General features: G+C 35.7%; 1 protein-coding gene across 1 annotated transcript in view; it reads left to right on the top strand.

The window, feature by feature from the left end:
• Positions 1-24,638, top strand: part of STPG2 (sperm tail PG-rich repeat containing 2) — a 931,943-nt gene that overhangs the window by 161,522 nt on the left and 745,783 nt on the right. Inside the window, exon 8 of the mRNA XM_030819148.1 lies at positions 14,274-14,384. Within this exon, the coding sequence (XP_030675008.1) occupies positions 14,274-14,384 (111 nt within the window). The remainder of the gene's footprint in view (positions 1-14,273; positions 14,385-24,638) is intronic.

Raw genomic sequence — 24,638 nt, 5'->3', positions numbered from 1 at the left:
TTTCCTCTTAACTTTAGATAACCTGATAACATTGTCCCTAGGCAATGATCTTTTGCGATGAATTTCCCAGGTGTTTTTTGAGCTTCTTGTATTTGGATGTCTAGGTCTCTAGCAAGGCTGGGAATGTTTTCCTCACTTATTTCCCCAACTATGTTTTCCAAACTTCTAGATTTCTCTTCTTTCTCAGGAATGCCAATTATTCTTCTTAGGTTTGGTCCCAGACTTCTTGGAAGCTTTGTTCATATTTTCTTATTTTTTTTCTTTGTCTTTGTTTGATTGGGTTAATTAAAAAAACTTGTCTTCCAGCTTGAAGTTCCTTCTTCTGCTTGTTACATTCTATTGCTGAGACTTTCCAGAGCATTTTGCATTTCTATTAGTGTGTCCATTGTTTCCTGAAGTTTTGATTGTTTTTTATTTATACTGTTTATTTCATTGAATATTTCTCCCCTCATTTCATATATATATTTCGTCTATATATTTCATATATATTTCAGATATATATTTCAGATATATATTTCAGATATATATTTCAGATATATATTTCACATATATATTTCATATATATTTCAGATATATATTTCACATATATATTTCATATATATTTCACATATATATTTCATATATATATTTCACATTTATATTTCATATATATTTCACACACATATTTCACACATGTATTTCACATATGTATTTCACGCACATGTATTTCACATATGTATGTCACGCACATGTATTTCACATATGTATGTCACGCACATGTATTTCACATATGTATGTCACGCACATGTATTTCACATATGTATGTCACGCACATGTATTTCACATATGTATGTCACGCACATGTATTTCACATTTGTATGTCACGCACATGTATTTCACATTTCATATATATATTTCATATATTTCATATTTCATATATATTTAATATATATTTCATATTTCATATATATTTAATATATATATTTCATATTTCATATATATTTCATATATGTATTTCATATTTCATATATATTTCACATATATATTTCATATATATTTCACATATATTATATATTTCATATATATATTTCATATATGTTTCATATATCTATTTCATATCTATTTCATATCTATTTCATATATCTATTTCATATATATATTTCATATGTATATATTTCATATATGTATATTTATTCATTTCCTTAAATTGGGCTTTGATTTTCTCTGATGCCTTTTTGATTAGCTTAATAACTTTCCTCTGAATTCTTTTTCAGGCAAATCAGGGATTTCTTCTTGGTTTGGATCCATTGCTGGTGAGCTAATGTGATTTTTTGAGGATGTTAATGAACCTTATTTTGTCTTATTACCAGAGTTGGGATTTTGGTTCCTTCTCATTTGGGTAGGCTGTGTCAGAGGAAAGGTGTAGGACTCAAGGCTATTTTCAAGGGAAACAAGATTAATTTGTCCCGCGGGGTGTCCCCTTGATGTATTATTCTCCCCCTTTTCCTAGGGATGTGGCTTCCTGTGAGCCAAGCTGTAGTGATTGTTATGTCTTTTCTGGATCCAGCCACCCAGCAGGTCTATTAGGCTCTGGGCTGCTACTAGGGGTTTTATGCACAGAGTTCTGTGATGTGAACCATATGTGGATCTCTCAGCCATGGATACCAGCACAATATCTGGGGTGTCTCCTGGCTCCTGCAGGAGCACTCTGCTTTTTTCATTGGGTCTGTGTGTTCTCTCAGCTTTCTTGATTTATTTCTGTGGTAGATCTGGAGCAAAAGTTCATGATCTGAGACTCCACACACTGCTCTGTCCTTCCAAGTGGGATGCCATCTAGTTCTGCCTCCTGTCTGCCATGATTCCCATTATCCACTTTTTCTCATCTCTTTCTGTGTGGATTAATCAAATATTATAATCAAATAAAATATTAATCAAATGTTTTATTCCATTTCATCAATCTCTATTACATTTTTAGTTTTTTTACCATTCTTTTAGTTTTTGCCATTAAAATTACAATAAGCATTCACGTATTGCGATCCAGTAAGAAGGATGACCTTTACCACTTTCTCAATAAGACTGACTCAGAACACTTTAACTCCATTTTGTTATCTTGTATTTTGTTTAATTATTGTCACACATTTTAAATCTACATATTTTAAGTTTTTTGAATATTATTATTTTGTTGTGTGGATTACATTTATTTATTTATTTTTCTATTGTGCTTCATTCCGTTTTGCATTTGCATTTTTATGGAAAATGGAATCGTTTTTCTTCTGTCTGAAAAACTTCTTTTAGCATTTCTTCTGGTCCAGGTCTGCTGCTGAATTATTACAGTTTTTGTTTGTCTGAAATGTATTTTGTTATTTTTGAATGATTTTTTTTTTGAGTATAGATTTTTAGGTTGGTGATTATTTTCAGCACTTTAATAATATTTTGTTGTTTTAGACTTTCCATCTTTTCCATTGAGAAGTAAGCTGTCCAGCCTATTGTTTCTCATTCCAGAGATATTGTCTTTGGTTTTTAACCTTTGATGTGTCTGAAGTGTTGTTTTCTTTTTAATACATTAGCCTGAGGTTTGCAGAACCTTTGAATCTGTGGGTTTATGTCTTTTATCAGTTTTGAATAATTCTTGGCTATTATCTTTTATGTATTTTGTTGTATTTTTTCTTGCTGTCTTTCTGAGACTCTTATAAATATATGTGTTAGAACTATTCACCATGCCTTGAACACTCTTAGAATTCTTCTGTATTAGGCCGGGCACGGTGGCTCACGCCTGTAATCCCAGCACTTTGGGAGGCCAAGGTGGGTGGATCACGAGGTCAGGAGATCGAGACCATCCTGGCTAACACGGTGAAACCCCGTCTTTACTAAAAATACTAAAAAATTAGCCGGGTGTGATGGTGGGCACCTGTAGTCCCAGCTACTCAGGAGGCTGAGGCAGGAGAATGGCGTGAACCCGGGAGGTGGAGCAAGCAGTGAGCCGAGATCGCGCTACTGCACTCTAGCCTGGGCGACAGAGTGCGACTCTGTCTCAAAAAAAAAAAAAAAAAAATTATTCTGTATTACAACTTTTTTTGTTTTCATGCTACAGTTTAGATATTTTCTACTGAGTTATAATTTAATTCACTACTTTTTTTTCAACTGTTTCAACTACCATTAAATCAATCTATTGAGTTCTTAATTTCAGATATTGTATTTTTCAGTTCTAGAATGCCTGTTTAATTCTTTCTTAAAGAATTGATTTCTCAGGACAAATTATTTATGATTTCAACAATTTCTTTTCTATTTTTCCATCTGTTTTATTGAACACATTAATCACAGTTTTAAAAAAGTTCTTGTCTGCTAACTCTAATATCTGGATCATCCATTAGTCTGTTATTTAATATTTTTTCTCTTGATTTTTGATCATGCATTCTGTTTTTTGGCATGCCCCATAATTTTTAATAGCTTACCAGATACTGCATATAAAACACTGTAAAGATTCTAAATGATGTTATTTTCTACTAGTGAAATTTCACACTTTCCTCTGCAAGGTAGATACAGGTGGAGATAAAATTACATTAATCCAATTATGAAATGTGCTGATTACATTTTTGCTATTAACTTAATTTACCTCTTGGTTGTTTCATTTTCTTAAGTGTAGTACTATGGGGATATCAAACATGAGCCTGATGTTTTTGAGGGTCCTTCTATCAGGTTCTTAACTTTACTCTTTGATGGCCTCTGTATTTCAGTTTTTTGGCTTAGATTTTTAGCTTCACACTGCCTTTACTCCTTACAAATATCTTGATCAAGAAATAGGCCATGTGCTTTGAGGCTCCTCAAATGTGCAGTTTTGTCATTCTGGCCCAAGAAGACACAGTTGCTTAGCAGCATTTCTTTGCCAGGCTAATCTCAAATTTTTACTCTGTTGCCTTTATCAGAAAATGCTCTGAAGGAGAATGCACCTGCACACCAGTAGCTCACCTCTCAGAGGTCTACGCTCGTCAGAATCGTAGGTTTCTGGTCTATGGTACATCTACAACTCAATGAGGTCTTTAAAAATAGAATCTTGTTACATTTTGCCTGAATTTATTTTTAATTATTCATGTAGAAATGTGGTCTTTTGTAAACTACTCATTTCCTCTAGAGCCAAAGCCATCCAATGAGTAATTAATTTCTTGATAATTTCATTCAAAGTTGGTAACTTTTACCTCCTAAGCACTAAAAACTGCAAAATGTTTTGGAACTTTTTATGTAATAATTTCTAGTACCATATATATGACAGTAATAAAATTATTGTAGTGTCTTTTTTTCCAAGATGGAAGATTGGAGGCAAGTGTTACAATGCCTATTCTATTTGGAAAGACAAAATAGTGTATAGCAATTCTCACTGTGAACTTTTTTCCTGAGAAGCAATGCAGGAACTTAACAGGAAAACTGAAATAAATCACAGACCCTTTGAAAGAAGTGGCAGGCTGCAGCCCACACTGTAAGCCATGTGAAAAACTAAGTCCTCAGAGTGTGAAAGGCGGAGAGAATGCCTCCAGGATACACACCCCAACTGGGGAACCTGGCAATCTGCGCATGAGGGAGCGCCTTAACTCTACCCAGTGCTAGAACTGATTTAAGGAGCAATGGGGAATATGAAAGTAGGAGCAGTGTGGGAAGAGCCTTGCAGGCATTTTCGGTCTCCAGTGTGAACCGAGGGAAGCCATTCCTGATTCTGTGTCATGGGGGATCTCGCAAAAATCTGCTAGCTAACTCAGGCAGGGAGCAGGTGGGAAGTGTGCTGCAGCCACAAGTGCAGGAGCTGCATACCCTAACTTTACAGGCAGACTGGGAGAAGCATGGCCTGAAAGCTGTGGTTGCAGTCTCTGTGGGGAAGGCTTATGGCCTGGGGCATTTTGAGTTCTGAGCATTAAGTGCCTAGAACGTAGATAGCTGCTGCTAGCAGGTGTGAGATTTGCTTTGCCAAGTGCATGGGAGCTGGACGGGGTTTACTGCCACCTGCTACTCCTGACTCCCTGTACAAACTCATTTGTACATCAGAGGCAGATATGCTCCTCCATAGAACATTACTCTAGTGGCGAACGAATTCCTCTGATCCTCACTGGGGCCACTGCTGCCCTGCATGGGTAGAGTCAGAGCATGGAGCTACCTGATGGAGCCCCCACCTGGCTTTGCCCCTCCGCTTGCCCTAATAGCTTAACACAAAGGACAGAAATGTTTGGGAACTCTATAGCTCTGCCCATCACCTGAGAAACCACAACATCTCCCCTGAGTAACATAAGGCAAGTACAAATCCCACCACTACTACCACAATTGGGACTCTTTTGCAAGCACCACCTCCTGGCTGGAGGCCAACTGGCACAATGCATTATAGTGTCTCCGAGTAGAACAGCAATGTGCCTAGGAAGGAGAAAACTTGTGCGTGACCTCTGCTATCACTATTGTCTGTATCGTTCTGGCTGCCAACCTTGCTAACCAGAGGTCCTGATTCTGTCCATGTGACCAGTTCATTACCACTACCACCAGCATTTGAGAAAGCCAACACACTAAGGCTATTTATAACCAAGGAATCTCACAGAGTCTATGACCCTCCCCTGCCATCCCCATCAGAGATGGTGCTGGTACCTGATGCTGGGAGACTTGAGGAACTGTCACATTAGTAGATCCCTTGCAGACTTTCCCAGCACCAACCTGGAGTGTGGCAACTCCACTGGGTTACTAGACCCAGAAGAACAGCAGCACTCATAGTGGTCTGGCTCTCAGGGACTCCTGGTCCTAGGGGAAAGGAAAGTACGCCACATTAAGGGGGACAAAAGAATCCAGCTGGCAGGCCTTGAGTCCCAGATCTTTTTGCTGTTGGGAAGTTTCTTTCTTCCTGCAGAGGCATAGTTGCAGTACTGGGTTCAGCAGGGAAAGTCTGCAGCTGTACCCCAACAGTCAGGCAGCTCTGGTGCTCATGAAGCATCTTGGAGAAAAGGAATTCTTTTTCCTCCCATCCACCACTGCAAGACACAACTGGGTCTTCTCTTACAGGTGCTCAGCATGGGTGCACCTAAAGACAACCTTTTTCAAACATTTCAGGATGACTGCATCCCCACAGGAGGAGCACCTTTCAGGTTCAGGTGTGGATGAGAGGTAGAGTCACAACTCCTCTATACTTGGAACATCAACATTCCTGAAGATGAAAATAGGTGCCTTTCTGATGGAATAGCAGGAATACTGGAACACTGGGTGATGAGTGTGTCTGGAATGTGGATTGCTTTCCTGCTGCCCTGACACAGGGGCTGAGGTAGCTCCCACCCTTTCCCCTGATAAGACCTCAGTGTACTTCTCTGAGAGCTTCTCCCAACCTCCAGCCAGCTCTGTCAAGGCTGGGACCTCTGCCTACCATTACATATTGCATTTACCCACCTGCTTTAATCACAACCAATTTCTACCCTGGGACACCTATCCTACTACCCTGAAGCCTGAATTGTTCAACCCAGTAAATAAAATACTGGGGAATAAATAAATAAATTAAAAACACACATCATGGGGGAGTGAAGTAGGCTTTAAGAGACATCTGCTATTCCAACTCCATAGGATACAGTGAACTTGCTCACACACTGAGCACATTGTTACCGAGAAGCATCTGAGAAGGTTATCATGCAAAGAGTCTCTATAACTAAAGCTCTCATACAGGGTCTTCACTCCTGAATGCACTAATAACTGAATTAGGCTACATTAAACTATAAGCTTTAAAGTCACAGCCTTAAGGGGGGAAAAAGAAATTAAAAAAAAGCACAGTCAAATAAAACATAAATTCAAGAATAATTAGAAGAAATAGTATACCCAAATGAGAAGGAACCAGAAAAATAATTCTGATAATATGACAAAACAAGGTTCTGCAATAGACCCAAAGGTCACACTAGTGTAACCACCCAATGGGTTCTCCTTGCCTGCTGCCTGGAGAGAGCCAATTTATCAAGACAGGGGAACTGCAATAGAGAAAATGTTATTAATGCAGAGCTGGCTGTATGAGAGACCAGAGTTTTATTATTACTCAAATGAGTCTCCCCCAAAACTTGGAAACTGGGGATTTTAAGGACAATTTGGTGGGTAGCGGACAGTGAGTCAGGAGTGTTGCTTGGTTGGGTCAGAGATGAAATCATAGGGAGTCAAGCTGTCTTCTTGTGCTGAGTCAGTCCCTGGGTGGGGGCCACAAGACCAGATGAACCAGTTAGTTGATCTGGGTGGTGCCAGCTGATCCATCAAGTGCAGGGTCTGCAAAATATCTCAAACACTGATCTTAGGTTTTACAATAGTGATATTATCCCCAGGAGCAATTTGGGGAGGGTCAGAATTGTGTAGAGGTAGCATGAGAGGAGTCTAGCTGCATGACTCCTAAACCATAATTTCTAATCTTGTGGCTAATTTGTTAGTTCTACAAAGGCAATCTAGTCTCCAAACAGGAAGGGTGTTTGTTTTGGAAAAGGGCTGTTATTTTCTTTGTTTCAAAGTTGAACTATAAACTAAGTTTTCCCAAAGTTAGTTCAGCTTATGCCCAGGAATGAACATGGACAGCGTGGAGGTTAGAAGAAAGATGAAGTTGGTTAGGTCAGATCTCTTTCACTGTAATAATTTTCTCAGTTATAATTTTGCAATGGCAGTTTCACTAGCTCTTTAGCAATAGATCCAAACCAAGATGAAATCTTGGAAATACCAGAAAACTAATTCTAAAGATTAATTACTAAGGTACTCAAGGAGATACCAGAAAAAGGTGAAAACCAACATAAAGAAATTTTGAAAAAATAGCATATGAATGAAGAGATACATATTTTAAAGAGAAAAAAAAATCAGAACTTCTGGAAATGAAAGACACATTTAGGGAATTACGAAATGTGGTAGAAGTTTTAACAATAGGCTAGAACAAGTAGAAGAAAGAGTTTCAGTGCTTGAAGACAAGGCTTTTAAGCTAACCTAGTCAGAGAAAAATAAAGAATAAAGAACAGAAATGAACAAAGTCTCCAGGAAATAAGGGATTGTGTAAAACGGTCAAACCTAATAATAATTGGTGTTTTGAGGGATAAGGGAAAGTAAAATGTTTGGAAAATTTATTTGAGATACCAGAGAAAGGTGAAAATTAACATAAAGAAATTTAAAAAAATCAGGATATGGATGAAAAAATTTCTAAAGAGATAGATACTTTAAAAAGAAACAAATCAGAACTTCTGGAAATGAAAGACACATTTAGGGAAGTACAGAATACAGTGGAGGTTTTAACAGTAGACTAAAATAAGAAGAATAATTTTTTGAGGAAATTGAGGAAAACTTCCCTGGCCTTGCTAGTGATTTAGATATCCAAATACAAGAAACTCAAATAACTCCTGTGAGATTCATTGCAAAAACAAAAAACAAAACAAAAAACAAAACACGAAGGCATATAGTCATCTAGCTATCTAAAGTCAATGTGAATGAAATAATTCTAAGAGCCATGAGGCAAAAGCGTCAGGTAACCTGTAAGGGAAAACCTTTCAGACTAACAGCAGACTTCTCAGCAGAACCCTTACAAACCAGAAGGGACTGGGGTCCTATCTTTAGCCTCCTTAAACAGGATAACCATCAGCCAAAAATTTTGTATCCAGCAAAACTAAGTCATTTTCAGACAAATAAATGCTGAGAGAACTTGTTACTACCAGACCAGCCCTACAAGAAATGCTAAAAGGAGTTCTAAATCTTGAAACAAAAGCCCGCTATGCACCAGAATAGAACCTCTTTCAAGCATAAAACTCACATGGCCTACAAAACAATAACACAATGAAGAAGACAAAGTAGGTAACAATTCACATGATGACTAGAACAGTATCTTGATATTACTGTTGAACGTAAATGGTGTAATGGTCCACTTAAAATAAACAGATTGGCAGATTAGATAAAAAAATCACAAACTAGATATCTTCGGTCTTCAAGAGACTCACCTAACATAGAGGGATTTAAGTAAACTCAAGGAAAAAGGGTGGTAAAAGTTAATCCATGCGAATGGAAACCAAAAGTGACCATTCATCTGGTCTATTGTTATATTAGATAAAACAACAACAAACTTTAAAGCAACAGCAGTTAAAAATGACAAAGAAGATCATTATATGATGATAAAAGGATCGATTCAACAAGAAGATATTATAATTTTAAATGTATAAGCACTTATCCCTGGAGCTCTCAGATTTGTAAAACAATTACTACTTGACTTAAGAGAGGAGATAGAAAGCAATACAAGAATAGTGGGGGACTTTAACACCCCGTTGACAGCACTAGACAGATGATTGAGACAGAAAGTCAACAAAGAAACAATGGTCTTAAACACTCTAGAACAAATGGACTTAACAGATATTTACAGAACATTCTACCGAAGAATTTCAGAATATACATTCTTCTCATCAGCACATGGAACATTTTCCATGATAGACCATATGACAGGCCACAAAACAAGTCTCAATAAATGTGAAAAAATAAAAATTATAGCAAGTATCTTCTCAGACCACAGCAGAATAAAACTAGAAATCAACTCCAAAAGAAACCCTCAAAACTATATACCTATACATAGAAATTAAACAATCTGTTCCTGAATGATTTTTGTGTTAAAAATGAAATCAAGTTGGAAATTAAACAGTTCTTTGAAATGAATAATAGTGACATGAGTCATCAAAACTTCTGGGATACAGCAAATGCAGTGCTAAGAGAAATGTTTGTAGCACTAAATGCCTATATCAGAGCCTGAAAGACCACAAACTGACAACCTAATGTAACACCTCGAAGAATTAGAGAAACAAGAACAAACTAAGCCCAAATCTAGAAGAAAAGAAGTAACAAAGATTAGATTAGAACTACATGAACTTGAACAAAAAATCAATAATTAGAACTACATGAACTTGAACAAAAAACAAAATATCAATGAAACAAAAAGTTGGTTCTTTGAAAAGGCAAAAAAAATTGATAGAACTTTAGCTAGATTAACCAAGAAAAGAAGAGAGGAGATTCAAATAAGGTCAATTAGAAATAAAATTGGAGACATTACAACCTACACCACAGAAACACAAAAGATCATTTGAGATTGCCATGAACACAAACTAGAAACACAAACTATGCACACAAGCTAGGAAATCTAGAGGAAATGGATAAATTCCTGGAAACATACAACTTTTTTAGATTAAATCAGGAAGAAATAGCAACCCAGACCAGACCAATAACAAGCAGCAATATTAAATCAGTAATTAAAAATTGACAACAAAGAAAAAAAGCCCAGGATCAGATGGGTTCACAGCTGAATTCTACCAGGCATTCAAAGAATTGGTACCAATCCTACTGACAAAACTATTACAAAAGATTGAGAAAGAGGGAATCCTTCCTAACTCATTCTATTAAGCCAGTGTTACCCTGATACCAGAACCAGGAAAGAACATAACAAAAAAAGAAAACTACAGACCAATATCCCTGATGAACATAGGTGCAAAAATTCTCAACAAAATACTAGATAACTGAATCTATCAGCACATCAGAAAGATAATACATCATGATCAAGTGGACTTCATTCAAGGGATGCAGGGATAGTTTAACATAAGCATGTCGGTAAATATGATTCATCACATGAACAGAATTAAAAACAAAAACCATACGATTATCTCAATAGCTGCAAAAAAGCATTTGATAAAATCTAGCATCTTTTTATGATTAAAAACCCTCAACAAACTAGGCATAAAAGGGACTTAGTTCAAATTAATGACACCATCTATGACAAACCCACAGTCAACATTATATTGAATGAGGAAAAGTTGAAATCATTCCCATTGGGAATTGGAACAAGACAAGGATCCCCATTTTCACCACTTTCCATTCAGCAAAATACCAGAAATCCTAGCCAGACCAATCAGGCAACAGAAGGAAATACAGTGCATTTAGATTGCAAAAAAGGAAGTAAAACTATTGCTGTTCACCAATGATATGATTATGTATCATAGAAAACCCTAGAGACTTCACTTCTCAAAAGTGTTGACTGGGTAAGCCTGGAGATAAGATTAGATTTGATAATCAAATTCAGTAACGTCTCAGGTTACAAAATCAGCGTACACAAATCAGTAACACTGATATACAGCAACAATGACCAAACTGAGAATGAAATAAACTCAGTCACCTTTACAATAGCTGCAAAAAAGATAAAATATCCTGGAATATACTAACCAAGGAGGTGAAAGATCTTTACAAGGAGAACTACAAAACACTGCTGAAAGAAATCATAGATGACACAAACAAATGGAAACACATCCCATTCTCGTGGATTGGGAGAATCAATATTGTGAAAATGACCATACTGCCAAAGCAATCTACAGATTCAATGCAATTCCTATCAAAATACCATCATTTTTCACAGAATTAAAAGAAACAATCCCATGATTCATATGGAATCAAAAAAGAGCCTGCTTAGCCAAAGCAACACAAAGCTGAAAGAACAAATCTGGAGGCAGCACATTACTGGACTTCAAATTGTACTACAAAGCTGTAGTTATCAAAATGCATAGTACTTGTATAAAATTAGACATATAGATCAATGGATCAGAATACAGAATGCAGAAATAAAGCCAAATGTTTACAACCAACTGATCTTTGACAAAGCACAGAACAACATAAATTGGGGAATGGACACCCTATTCAATAAATGGTGCTGGGAAAACTGAATAGCTACATTTAGAAGAATGAAACTGGATCCCTACATCTCATTTTATATAAAAAGCAACTCAAGATTGATTAAAGATGAATCTAATACCTGAAACCATAAAAATTCTAGAAGATAACATAAGAAAAACTCTTCTGGACATTGGCTTAGGCAAAGAATTCATGACTAAGTCCCCTAAAGCAAATGGAACTAAAAGAAAAATAAACAAATTAGACCTAATTAAACTACAGAGCTTCTGTATAGCAAAAGCAATAATCACCAGAGTAAACAGACAACCCACAGAATGGGAGAAAATATTGCAAACTATGCACTGGGCAAAGGACTAATGCAGAATGTACAAGGAACCCAAACAAACCAGCAAGAAAAACAAAATTTCATGACAAAGTAGGCAACTGACATGAATAGACATTTATTAAAAGAAGATATACAAATGGCCAACAAACATATGAAAAAATATTCAACATCACTACTCATCAGGGAAATGCAAATTAAAACCACAATGAGATACCACCTTACTCCTGCAAGAATGGCCATTATTTCTATTATTATTTTTTTGAGACAGGGTCTCACTGCCTCACCCAGGCTGGAGTGCAGTAGTGTGATTATGGGTCACTGCAGCCTTGATCTCCCAGGCTCAAGTGATCCTCCTACCTCAGCCTCTCCAATAGCAGGGACCACAGGCATATGCCACCACACTCAGCTAATTTTTGTGTTTTTTGTAGAGATAGGGTTTCACTATGTTGCTCAGGCTGATCATGAACTCATGGGCTCAAGTGATCTGCCTAATTTGGCCTCCCAAATTGGTGGGATTACAGGTGTGAGCCACTGTACCCATCCAAGAATGGCCAATGTTAAAAAGTAAAAAACAAAAAACAAGAAAACCCCCCCAAAATAGATGTTGGGGTCTTGAAAAGGGAATGCTTATATATTAATGGTAGGAGTGTAAGTTAGTATAATCTCTATGGAAAACAGTATGGAGATTTCTTAGATAACTAAAAATAGATCTATGATTTGATCCAGCAATCCCACTACTGGGTGGGATTACCCAATGGAAAATAAGTCAATAGATTAAAAAGACACCTGCATGTGTATGCTTATTGTAGCCAAATTCACAATTGCAAAGATATGGAACCAATCTTAGTGCCCATTGACCAATCAGTGGATAAAGAAAATGTGGTATATATACACATGGAATACTACTCAGTCATAAAAAAGAATAACATAATGTATATCTTCTGCAGCAACTTGGATGGAGCTGGAGGCCATTATTCTAAGTGAATTGACTCAGGAATGAAAAACCAAATACTGTATAAGTTTTCACTGATAAGTGAGAGCTAAGCCATGGGTACGCAAAGGCACACAGAGTGATGGAATGGACTTTGGAGACTCAGAAAGGGAGGGTGGGAGGAGAATAGGGATAAAAAACTACTTATTGGGTACAATGTACACTACTTAGGTGATGGGTGCACTAAAATCTAATAATTCACCACTATACAATCCATCCATGTAAGGACAAACCACTTGTACCGCAAAAGCTATTGAAATAAAAAATTGTTATAAAAATAGGTTATTTTTCAGCTTTAAACAATTTAAAAACTACACAAAAATAATAATGCTGGCTTAGATGTTCTATATTCAAAGGCTTTCACATTTTTAAAAGACGTGACTGTGGTTGTTCTATTTTTGAAAGTGATAGAAGCTACCTATATTATCTGGAGTGGATAGGGTGGAATAATACCATGTGGAAAAAAGTGGAGATGTGCCATCTTCAGCATTTTGGGTAGAGAGGCAGATCGTGTCACAGATACATTAGGTGGGTAATGGGTGTTTTAGTAAATTAATGTTACCAAAAAATGGGCCAAGAAAGAAATATGTATATTCGCTACTATGTGTCAAATTCTGAAATATTAACTGAATTCCAAATTCTGAAACAAAAAAATAAAATGTGTAAAAAAATGGGAAAATAGATTCTTATCCCTTTTGCATGTACAAAGGATGTTGCTGCTGTTTATTCTATTTAATTAAATGAATACAAATAAATTGTATGACAGACTAGAAAGAGTATCACAAGGATTAATTGCTCATTAAAATATTACATTACTAGATTCCTCTAGCCTATTCATTTAAATCTTTAATGCATATAAAGAATTATGATATTTAAGAGAGTGGATCATTTTGCTTAGAAAATATATTAACCCAGAATTGCCACATAATTAAATGGTTAAATGTAAATATATTTTTATTAATAATAAATTGTTAAATAATACTATATAATTGGCTAAATATCTTGCACTAATATATTATTGAGACAGAACTTGCTGGTTATGAAATAGAACATAGCTAATATGTTTAAGTAATGTGTGCAGATCCATTATACTTACCTAGAGGTTCATATAATCAATTCTTTTTCCATTTTAATATCTCATTGATTTACAGTTTTTTATTTCTGTGTCATATTTTGAAAATTTTATTTTTTTATGAATATGTGTCTTTAACGCCAGATAATATTGATGACCTTCATTGCAAACTTATTATTTATAGTGCCTCTTGTATTGATAAAAATAAATGATGTACTCTTTTTAACCCCTTCTTTCAACAGGCATTTTGGCATTCACAGGGTGGTGGAATTTCTGATGAATTACCTAACTTGACTAACAAATATGCTGCTTTCTTGTCAAGAGCCAAAAGAACTATGAAAGTATCAGATATGGTAAGGAGACTCCTACGATCAAATATTTTCATTATCTAGAAATCATGGAGGAGGCTGCATAACATAAACATTATATTAGGACCTGAGTGAGGTAACTGGTAGCGTGCTGTAACCTCCTTGGCTAGACTGATACTTTTATATTTTTGAAGTTCAACAAAATTCTTCAAGCTACGCCAAAGTCCAGAATTGCTATATGAGAGATTATTACATGGAACATCCCTTGTAGGGTCAGAGAACATTCATTCTTAGGACATACATGAAAGCTGAACTTGCTGTGTTGTGATTCTGGAGTAAAAGATTTACTAGGTTCAACTCGTTTTACTCATAGTGCAAATGTTTTCTCTTTTCAATGTGAATTCATCTTGAAATCTAAGAGTCCTGAGTGATTTATTTTTACTCCTATTGACCTGCATGTTAAATGGTATGGCTATAAATTTTTCTGAATTTCCATTTTTTAAATAAATACCTAATAGTGAGTAAATTGAAAACAGTAAAGCAGATTAAATTAAAAAATGAGTAGTTGAGTAATTCAGATTGAATTTACAAATATATCAAAGTAAAATTTAGAGTTAAAAAGTTGGACCCAGTGATAATGTTGCTAGAGTCTAAATGTTTGTATCCTCTTAAAATTCATATGTTGAAATCCTAACTCCCAAGGTGATGGTATTAGGAGGTGACACTTTCTGGGAGGTGATTATGTCATGAGGGTGGAGACCTCATAAATGGGATTAGTACTCTTATAAAATAGGCCCAGGCGGGCTCGTTTGCCCCTTTTACCATGAGGACTCAGAGAAGGTACTGTCTATGAGGAAGCAGGGCCTCTCCAGATACTGAGTCTGCTTGTGCCTTGATGTTGGACTTTCTAGCCTACAGACCTGTGAGAAACAGATTTCGTTTACAAGCTACTCAGTTTATGGTATTTTGTTATAGCACCCCAAACAGACAAAGACAAATGTTACAGTGTAGCCTTTTGTGAACAAGGTGTTATTAAAATACATTTTTGTAGAAATTGGACTATCTTGAGAAGATATTGTTAATAAGAAATTTCAAAACAGGATTATTAAACAAGGTTTAAAATGTAACTAATCAATGAAAACAGTATAGCTTGCTGAAATAAAATTCTGCTACATGAGATAATGCCAACAGTTGATTTGTAATATTTTTGATTGTAAAATAACTGGTACAAGATCATGATGAACTAATTTAAGGGAATTGACAAATGCAATGCTAGTTAATATAACCCTGAATGTCTTGGAAATCATTGGAATTAGATTAATTTGGTGAAAGCTATTCAGGAGTGGACTTATTTTTTTTTTCTGAGGCATTATTGGAATCTGAGATGTAGTCAAAATTAGTATCAGGTTCTAGTCTATGAGATTTTTGTAATTATAAATTCAAAAGACAGTTTAAAATCATCTAGCAATATTCTTTACATGTAGTAGATTCTGAGTAATTTTAAACTAATAGTGCTGTTTTAATGGATCATTTCTTCATCTTGAGGACTTTTAGAGTTCAACTGTATTTTTCAATGAGTCATTGTTGTACACACCTCAGGATCCGTTGTGAAGTATGCCATGACTAATTTATTACTAATATAATGCTTTTATGGTTAAGAATCATTGAATGGATTCAAAGTTATTTCTATCATAATATCACAGGTAGTAGGAAAAAACAATGGAAATTTCTGAAAGCATCCATAGGAAGGCAGTGTGTATATATATGTGTGTGTATATATATATATGTACACACATATATGCATATACATATGTATGTTAAACTTTATGTTTGTAGTGAAAAAAGGTGGTGCACATCTGCTCTAAAGGAAGACAAGTTGCTTCACCAATATTTTTGACTCAATTTACATATTTTTCTTTTAACTTTGTCCCTCTTTAGATCTGAAAACTTCTTTTTAGTGTTCTCTTTTCTGGCATGAAACATTTGCAATTAAAATTATTCAGTGGGACTCTGGTTACCCAAGAAGCAGAATAGTTTAGTCACATAGAAAGCTTGGTTTTTAAATCTCTTTTGCAAATGACAATACACGTCAAACAGGTGGGTGTATAATGTGTATGTAATGAAAAATCCAAATTATTGATCTCAAAATAAAATTGAAATAATATCTCTAATGTATGAAGTAATGGAATTAATTTTATTATTTACTTTAAATAAAAATAAAATTTACCTCCCAGGTATTTTACTTATGGATGTGCTGCAGTCTTAAAGGATGATTTGATAGCTTAATTTTCTAACTTTGCCTAAAAAATATAGCTCCCTTCCAGACTTCTGGTTCTTCTTATTTCTTTTACAACATCCCAGGGAAATATTTTTTATTCTTTTAAAAAAGCCATGACATAAGCATTAGATGATTATAAATAGAAAAAAAAAATGACAAAATGGAGGATGAACATAAACCAAACATCTGTTTACTGAGCATTCTAGAAGCAGAATGTTGAGACAATAATTATTTGATATAGAAAACAGAAAGTTGTTTCAAACTGAATAAAAACCTAAGTTACTGATTTGAGGAGCTCAACAGAATGCCAAGGAGGATAAATATAAAAATACCTATGTCCTGTTCGCTTTTTTTTTTTCATTTTCAGAAGATCTTAACTAAAGAAAATATCCTTGAAGCTTCCACAGAGTAAAGTCACTGGGTAACCCACAAAGGGATGAGAAATATAACTTATGTCAGGTACTAGCTTAGCAACATTAGCCACATTTCAAGGCTAGGAGATGATGAAGTAATATTTTCTTAAATTTCTCAGGGGAAATGATTTTGGCTATAGAGTTCTCCCTCTACCTAAAGTTTCAATTAAATCAATCAAGAAAATAATTTTCTGACATGCAATAGTTCAGAAAGTTTAGTAACTCTATGTCTTCATATGTGGAGTTGCTCCAGCGAAATAAAAAAGGAAACAAAAGAAGGGTGACATAAAGACAAAGATGAATATGAACCAAGCATTTCCTAGACAAAGTAAAATGAAAACTAATTAACGAAGAAGTTGTTTTAGCTCATGTATGACATATTCTTTAAGAGGCAGGAGTTTGATGACATAAAATTTATTACTTGTGTATGGTCACACTACTTGTCTCTGTAGGGAATAATAATGATAATATAAATCCCCCAGTCTCTTGGTTTATAGGGCTTCAGCTGAGAGGTCGGCTGTTAGCCTCATGGAGATCCCTTTGTAGGTAACCTGCTCTTTCTCTCTAGGTGCCTTTAACATTCTTTCTTTCATTTCAACCATGGAAAATCTAGGATTCTGTGTCTCAGGGATAATCTTCTTGTGTAGCATCTTGCAGAAGTTATATGTATTTCCTGAATTTGACTGTTGGCCTCTCTAGCAAAACTGGGAAAGTAGTCATGGATGATATCCTTAAATATGTTTTCCAAGTTGTTTGCTTTTTTCCCTTCCCTTTCAGGGATGCCAGTGATTCATAGACTTGGCCTCTTAAAATAATCCCATACTTCTTGGAGGTTTTGTTCATTTCTTTTTGTTCTTTTTTCTCTGATTTTGTCTGACTGTCTTATTTCAGAGAACCAGTCTTCAAATTCTAAGATTCTTTCCACAGCTTGGTTTATTCTGCTATTAATACTTGCAATTCCATTGTGAAATTCTTGTATTGTGTTATTCAGCTTTGTTAGACCTGTTAGGTTCTTTTTTATACCAGCTATTTCATCCTTCAGCTCCTGTATCACTTTATTGTGATTTTAAAATAAACCACAGGAGGCTAGAGAACAGCAAAGATGGGTGCCAAACTAAGCTTTATAAGTAAGGAGAAATAAAATCATTTTCAGACAAGCAAATGCTGAGGGAATTCATCACCACCAGGCCTGCCTTGCAAGATCTCCTAAAGGAAGCACTGAATAAGGAAAGGTAAAACTGGTACCAGCCACTGTAAAACACATTGAAGTACAAAGACCAATGAAACTATGAAGAAACTGCATTAATTTGTGGGCAAAATAACCAGCTAGCATCATGATGACAGGATCAAATTTAATAACATAACAATGTTAACCTTAAATGTAAATGGATTAAATGCCCCAGTTAAAAAGCACAGACTGGCAAATTGGAGAGTGTCCCAAATCATCAGTGTGCTGTATTCAAGAGACACATCTCATGCAGAAAGACACACTTAGGCTAAAAATAAAGGGATGGAGGAAAATTTACCAAGCAAATGGAAAACAGAAAAAAGCAGGGGTTGCAATCCTAGTCTCTGACAAAACAGACTTTAAAGCCAACAAAGATAAAAAGACAAAGAGGGGCATTACATAACGGTAAAGGAATGAATTTAATAAGAAGAATTAACCATCCTAAATATATATGCACCCAATACAGGAGCACCCGGATTCATAAAGCAAGTTCTTAGAGACCTACGAAGAGACTTAGAGTCCCATACAATAATAGCGGGAGACTTTAACACCTCACTGTAAACATTAGACAGATCATTGAGACAGAAAATTAACAAGGATAGTCAGGACTTGTACTCAGCTCTGGATCTAGTGTAACTGATAGATATCTACAGAACCCTCTACCCCAAAACAACAGAATAGACATTCTTCTCAGTGCCACACAGAACTTACTCTAAAATCGATCACATAATTGGAAGTAAAACACTCCTCAGCAAATGCAAAAGAACGGAAGTCATACAAAACAGTCTCTCAGACCACAGAGCAATCAAATTAGAACTCAGGATGAAGAAACTCACTAAAAACCACACAACTACATGGAAATTGAACATCCTGCTCCTGAATGATTCCTGGGTAAATAATGAAATTAAGGCAGAAATCAAGAAGTTCTTTGAAACCAATGAAAACAAAGAGACAATGTAAAAGAATCTCTGGAAAGCAGCTAAAGCAGTGTTAAGAGGGAAACTCCTAGCACTAAGTGCCCACATTGGAAAGCTAGAAAAATCTCAAATCGACACCCTAACATTACAAATAAAACAACTAGAGAAGCAAGAGCAAACAAATCCAAAAGCTAGCAGAAGACAAGAAATAACTAAGATCAGAGTGGAACTGAAGGAGATGGAGATGCGAAAAATTCTTCCAAAATTGATGAATCCAGGAGCTGGGTTTTTGAAAAAATTAATGAAACTATGAAGAAACTGCATTAACTTGTGGGCAAAGTTAATGTAGCTAGTGTAATAAAGAAGAAAAAAGAGAAGAATCAAGTGGACACAATAAAAAATGATAAAGAGGATAACACCACTGACCCCACAGAAATATAACAACCATTAGAGAATACTATAAACACCTCTATGCAAATAAACTAGAAAATCTAGAAGAAATGAGTGAATTCCTGGACACATACACCACACATACTACAGCAGGAAGAAGTCAAATCCTTGAATAGACCAATAACAAGTTCTGAAATTGAGGCAGTAATAAATAGCCTATCAACCAAAAAAAAGCCCAGTATCAGATGAATTCACAGACAAATTCTACCAGTGGTACAAAGAGGAGCTGGTACCATTTCTTCTAAAATGATTCCAAACAACTGAAAAGGCAGGGCTTCTCCTTAACTAATTTTATGAGGCCAGCATCATCCTGATACCAAAACCTGTCAGAGACAAAACAAAAAAAGAAAACTTCAGGCCAATATCCCTGATGAACGTAGATGCAAAAATCCTTAATAAAATATTGGCAAACCAAAACCAGCACATCAAAAAGCTTATCCACCACGGTCATGTCGGCTTCATCCCTGGGATTCAGGGCTGGTTCAACATATGCAAAACATTAAATGTAATTCGTCACATAATCAGAACTAATGAAAAAACTATATTATTATTTCAATAAACACAGAAAAGGCCTTCGATAAAATTCAACATCCCTCATGTTAAAAACCCTCAATTAATTAGGTGTTGATGGAACATATCTCAAAATAATAAGAGCTATTTATGGCATACCTGCAGCTAATATCATACTGAATGGGCAAAAGCTGGAAGCATTCTCCTTGACAACTGGCACAAGATGAGGATGCCCTCTGTCACCACTCCTGTTCAACATAGTATTTGAAGTTCTGGCCAAGGCAATCAGGTAAGAGAAAGAAATAAAGGGTATTCAACTAGGAAGAGAGGAAGTCAGATTGTCTCTGTTTGCAGACAATATGATCCTAAATCTAGAAAACCCTATTGTCTCAGCCCAAATCTCCTTAAGCTGAAAGGAACTTCAGCAAAGTCTCAGGATACAAAATCAATGTGCAAAAATCACAAGTATTCCTATACACCAACAATAGACAAGCACAGAGCCAAATCATGAATAACTCCCATTCACACTTGCTACAAAAAAATAAAATACCTGGGAATACAGCTAACAGGGAATGTGAAGGACCTCTTTAAGGATAACTACAAACCACTGCTCAAGAAAATAAGAGAGGACACAAACAAACGGAAATACATTCCATCCTCATGGTTAGGAAGAATCAGTGTCATGAAAACAGCCATACTGCCCAAAGTAATTTATAGATTCAATGCTATTCCCATCAAACTACCATTGATATTCTTCACAGAATTAGAAAAAACTACTTTAAACTTCATATCAAACAAAAAAAAGAGCCCATACAGCCAAGACAATTCTAAACAAAAAGAGCAAACCTGGAGGCATCACACTGCCTAACTTCAAACTACACTACAAGGCTACAGTAACCAAAACAGCATAGTACTGGGACTAGAGGAGACACATAGATCAACGGAACAGAATAGAGATCTCAGAAATAAGACCACATATCTACAACCATCTGATCTTTGACAAAAACAAGCAAGGGGGAAAGAATTCCCTATTTAATAAATGGTGCTAAGAAAGCTGGCCAGCCATATACAGAAAATTGAAACTGGATCCCTTCCTTACACCTTATACAAAAATTAACTCAAGATGGATTAAAGACTTAAATGTAAAACCCAAAACCATAAAAACCCTGGGGGAAAATCTAGGCAACAACATTCTGGACATAGGCTTGGGCAAAGGTTTTATGATGTAATCGCCAAAAGCAATTTCAACAAAAGAAAAAATTGACAAATGGGATCTAATTAAAGAGCTTCTGCACACCAAAAGAAATTTTCATCAGAGTGAACAGGCAACCTAGAGAATGGGAGAAAATTTTTTTGATCCACCCACCTGACAAAGGTCTAATATCCAGAATTTACAAGGAACTTAAATTTACAAGAAAAAACAACCCCATCAAAAAGTGGGCAAAGGACATGAACCGAGAATTCTCAAAAGAAGACATTTATGTGGCCAATAAACAAATGAAAAAAAGCTCAACATCACTGACCATTAGGAAAATGCAAATCAAAACCACAATAACATACCATCTTATGCCAGTCAGAATGGTGATTATTAAAAAGTCAGGAAACAACAGATGCTGGCAAGACTGTGGAGAAATAGGAACACTTTTATGCTGTTGGTGGGAATGTAAATTAGTTCAACCATTGTGGAAGACAGTATGGCGATTCCTTAATGATCTAGAACCAGAAATACCAATTGATCCGGCAATCCCATTACTGGATATATATCCAAAGGAATATAAATAATTCTATTATAAAGATACATCCACACATATCTTTATTGCAGCACTATTCACAATAGCAAAGACATGGAATCAACCCAAATGACCATCAATGATAGACTGGATAAAGAAAATGTATTACATATACACTATGGAATACTATGCAGTCATAAAAAGGAATGAGGTTATGTCCTTTGCAGGGACATGGATGGAGCTGGAAGCCATCATTCTCAGCAAACTAACACAGGAACAGAAAACCAAACACCACATGTTCTCACTCATAAGTAGGAGCTGAAAAATGAGAACACATGGACACAGGGAGGGGAACAACACACACTGGGGCCTGTTTGGGGCCCAGGTGGAAGGAGAGAATCAGGAAAAATAGCTAATGCATGTGAGGCTTAATACCTAGGTGATGGGTAGATGGGTGCCGCAAACCAACGTGGCACACTTTTATCTATGTGACAAACTAGCATGTTCTGCAAATGTATCTCAGAACTTAAAATAAAATTCAAAAAAAATTTGGACAAATTTCAAATTAACAACCTAGCTTCACAACTGGAAAAATTAGAGAAGCAAGGATAAATCAACCCCAAAACTAGTAGAAGATGAAAAATAACAAAAATCAGATCTAACTGCAAGAAATCAAGACATGAATAAACATTCAAAAGATCAAAGAATCTAGGAGTTGTTTTTTGAAAAAATTAATAAAATACATAGGCCACTAGCTAGACTTATGAAGTAAAGAGAGAAGATTCAAACTAACACAATTAAAAATGACAGAGGGAATGTTACTACAAATCCCACAGAAATAAAATCAGCCATCAGAAACTACTACAAACATCTCTACACACAAAGTACGAAACCTAGAAGAGATGGGTAAATTCCTGGACACATACATCCTCCCAAGACTTGATCCAGGAAGAAATTGATTCCCAGCACAGACCAATAATGAGTTCTGAAATTGAATCAGTAATAAATAGCCTACCAACCAAAAAAAAAGACTAAGACCTGATGGATTCACAGCTGAATTCTACCAGATATACAAAGAAGAGCTGGTACAGTTTCTACAGAAACTACTCAAAAAACTTGAGGAGAAGGGACTACTTCCCAACTCATTCTATGAGACCAGGATTATCTTGATGCCAAAACTTGGCAGAAACACACACACACACACACACACACACACACACACACACACACAAAACAAAACAAACAAAAAACGAAAACAAAAATCTTCAAGCCAACGTCTTTAGTGAACATTGATGCAAAAATCCTCAACAAAATACTTGCAAACTGAATCCAGCAGCATATCTAAAAGGTAATCCACCATGATGAAGTAGGATTTATTTCCAATATTCAAGGTTGTTTCAACATATGCAAATTGATAATGTGATTTATCACGTAAGCCGAACTAAAGACAAAAACTACATGATTATTTCAATAGATTCAGACAGGCTTCTGATAAAATTGAACACCCCTGCATGTTTAAAACTCTCAATAAACTAGGTATTGAAGGAATATTCCTCAAAATAATAAAAGCCATTTAGGACAAATCCACAGCCTACCTTATACTGAATGCACAAAAGCTGGAAGTATTCATTTTGAAAACTGTCACAAGAGAAGGTTGCTTTCTCTCACCACTTTTATTCAACATAGTATTGGAAGTCCTAGCCAGAGCCATCGGGCAGGAGAAAAAAATAAAAGGCATCCAAATAGGTAGAGAGGAAGCCAAACTATATCTGTTTGCAGACGACATGATCCTATATTTAGAAAATCCCATAGTATTGGCCCAAAAGCTCCTTCAGCTAATAGAAAACTTCAGATAAATTTAAGGATATAACATCAATCTACAAATGTCATTAATATTTTCATACACCAACAGTAGTCAAGCTGAGAGCCAAATCACAAATGAACTCATTCACAAAGGCCACAAAAAGAATAAAATACCTAGAAATACAGCTAACCAGGGAGATGAAAGGTCTCTAAAATGAGAATTACAAAACACTGCTCAAAGAAATGAGAGAAGATGGAAGACACAAACAAATGGAAAAACATACCATGCTCATGGATAGGAAGAATCAATATTGTTAAAATGGCCATACTGCCCAAAGCAATTTGTGGATTCAATGCTATTTCTGTGAAACTACCAATGATATTCTTCCCTGAACTAGAAAAAAACCTTTAAAAATTCATATGGAACCAAAAAAAGAGCCTTAATAGCCAAGGCAATCCTAAGCAAAAAGAACAAATTTGTAGGCATCATGTTACCTGATTTCAAACTATACTAGCAGGTTGAAGTAACCAAAACAGCATGGTACTGGTACAAAAACAGGCACATAGACCAGTGGAACAAAAAAGAGAGACCAGACATGAGGCCATGCATCTACAACCATCTGATCTTCAACAAATCTGACAAAAACAAGCAATGGGGAAAAGACTCCCAATTCAATAAATGACACTAGGATAACTGGTTAACCATATGCAGAAGAATGAAGCTGGACCCCCTTTTTATACCATATACAGAAAACAACTCAAGATGATTAAAGACTTACATGTGCAACCCAAAATTCTAAAAACCCTTCAGAACAACCTAGCCAATACTATCTTGGACATAAGAATGGGTAAAGATTTCATGACAAAGACACCAAAAGTAATTGTAGCAAAAGTAAAAATTGGGCTGAGCATGGTGGCTCATGCCTGTAATCCCAGCACTTTAGGAGGCTGAGGTGGGTAGATTACGAGG

This window comes from Nomascus leucogenys, chromosome 9, assembly GCF_006542625.1.
Source record: "Nomascus leucogenys isolate Asia chromosome 9, Asia_NLE_v1, whole genome shotgun sequence".
Classification (NCBI taxonomy): Eukaryota; Metazoa; Chordata; class Mammalia; order Primates; family Hylobatidae; genus Nomascus; species Nomascus leucogenys.
Note: the sequence above shows the minus strand (reverse complement) of the source record. Positions and strands in the feature narration are given on the sequence as shown.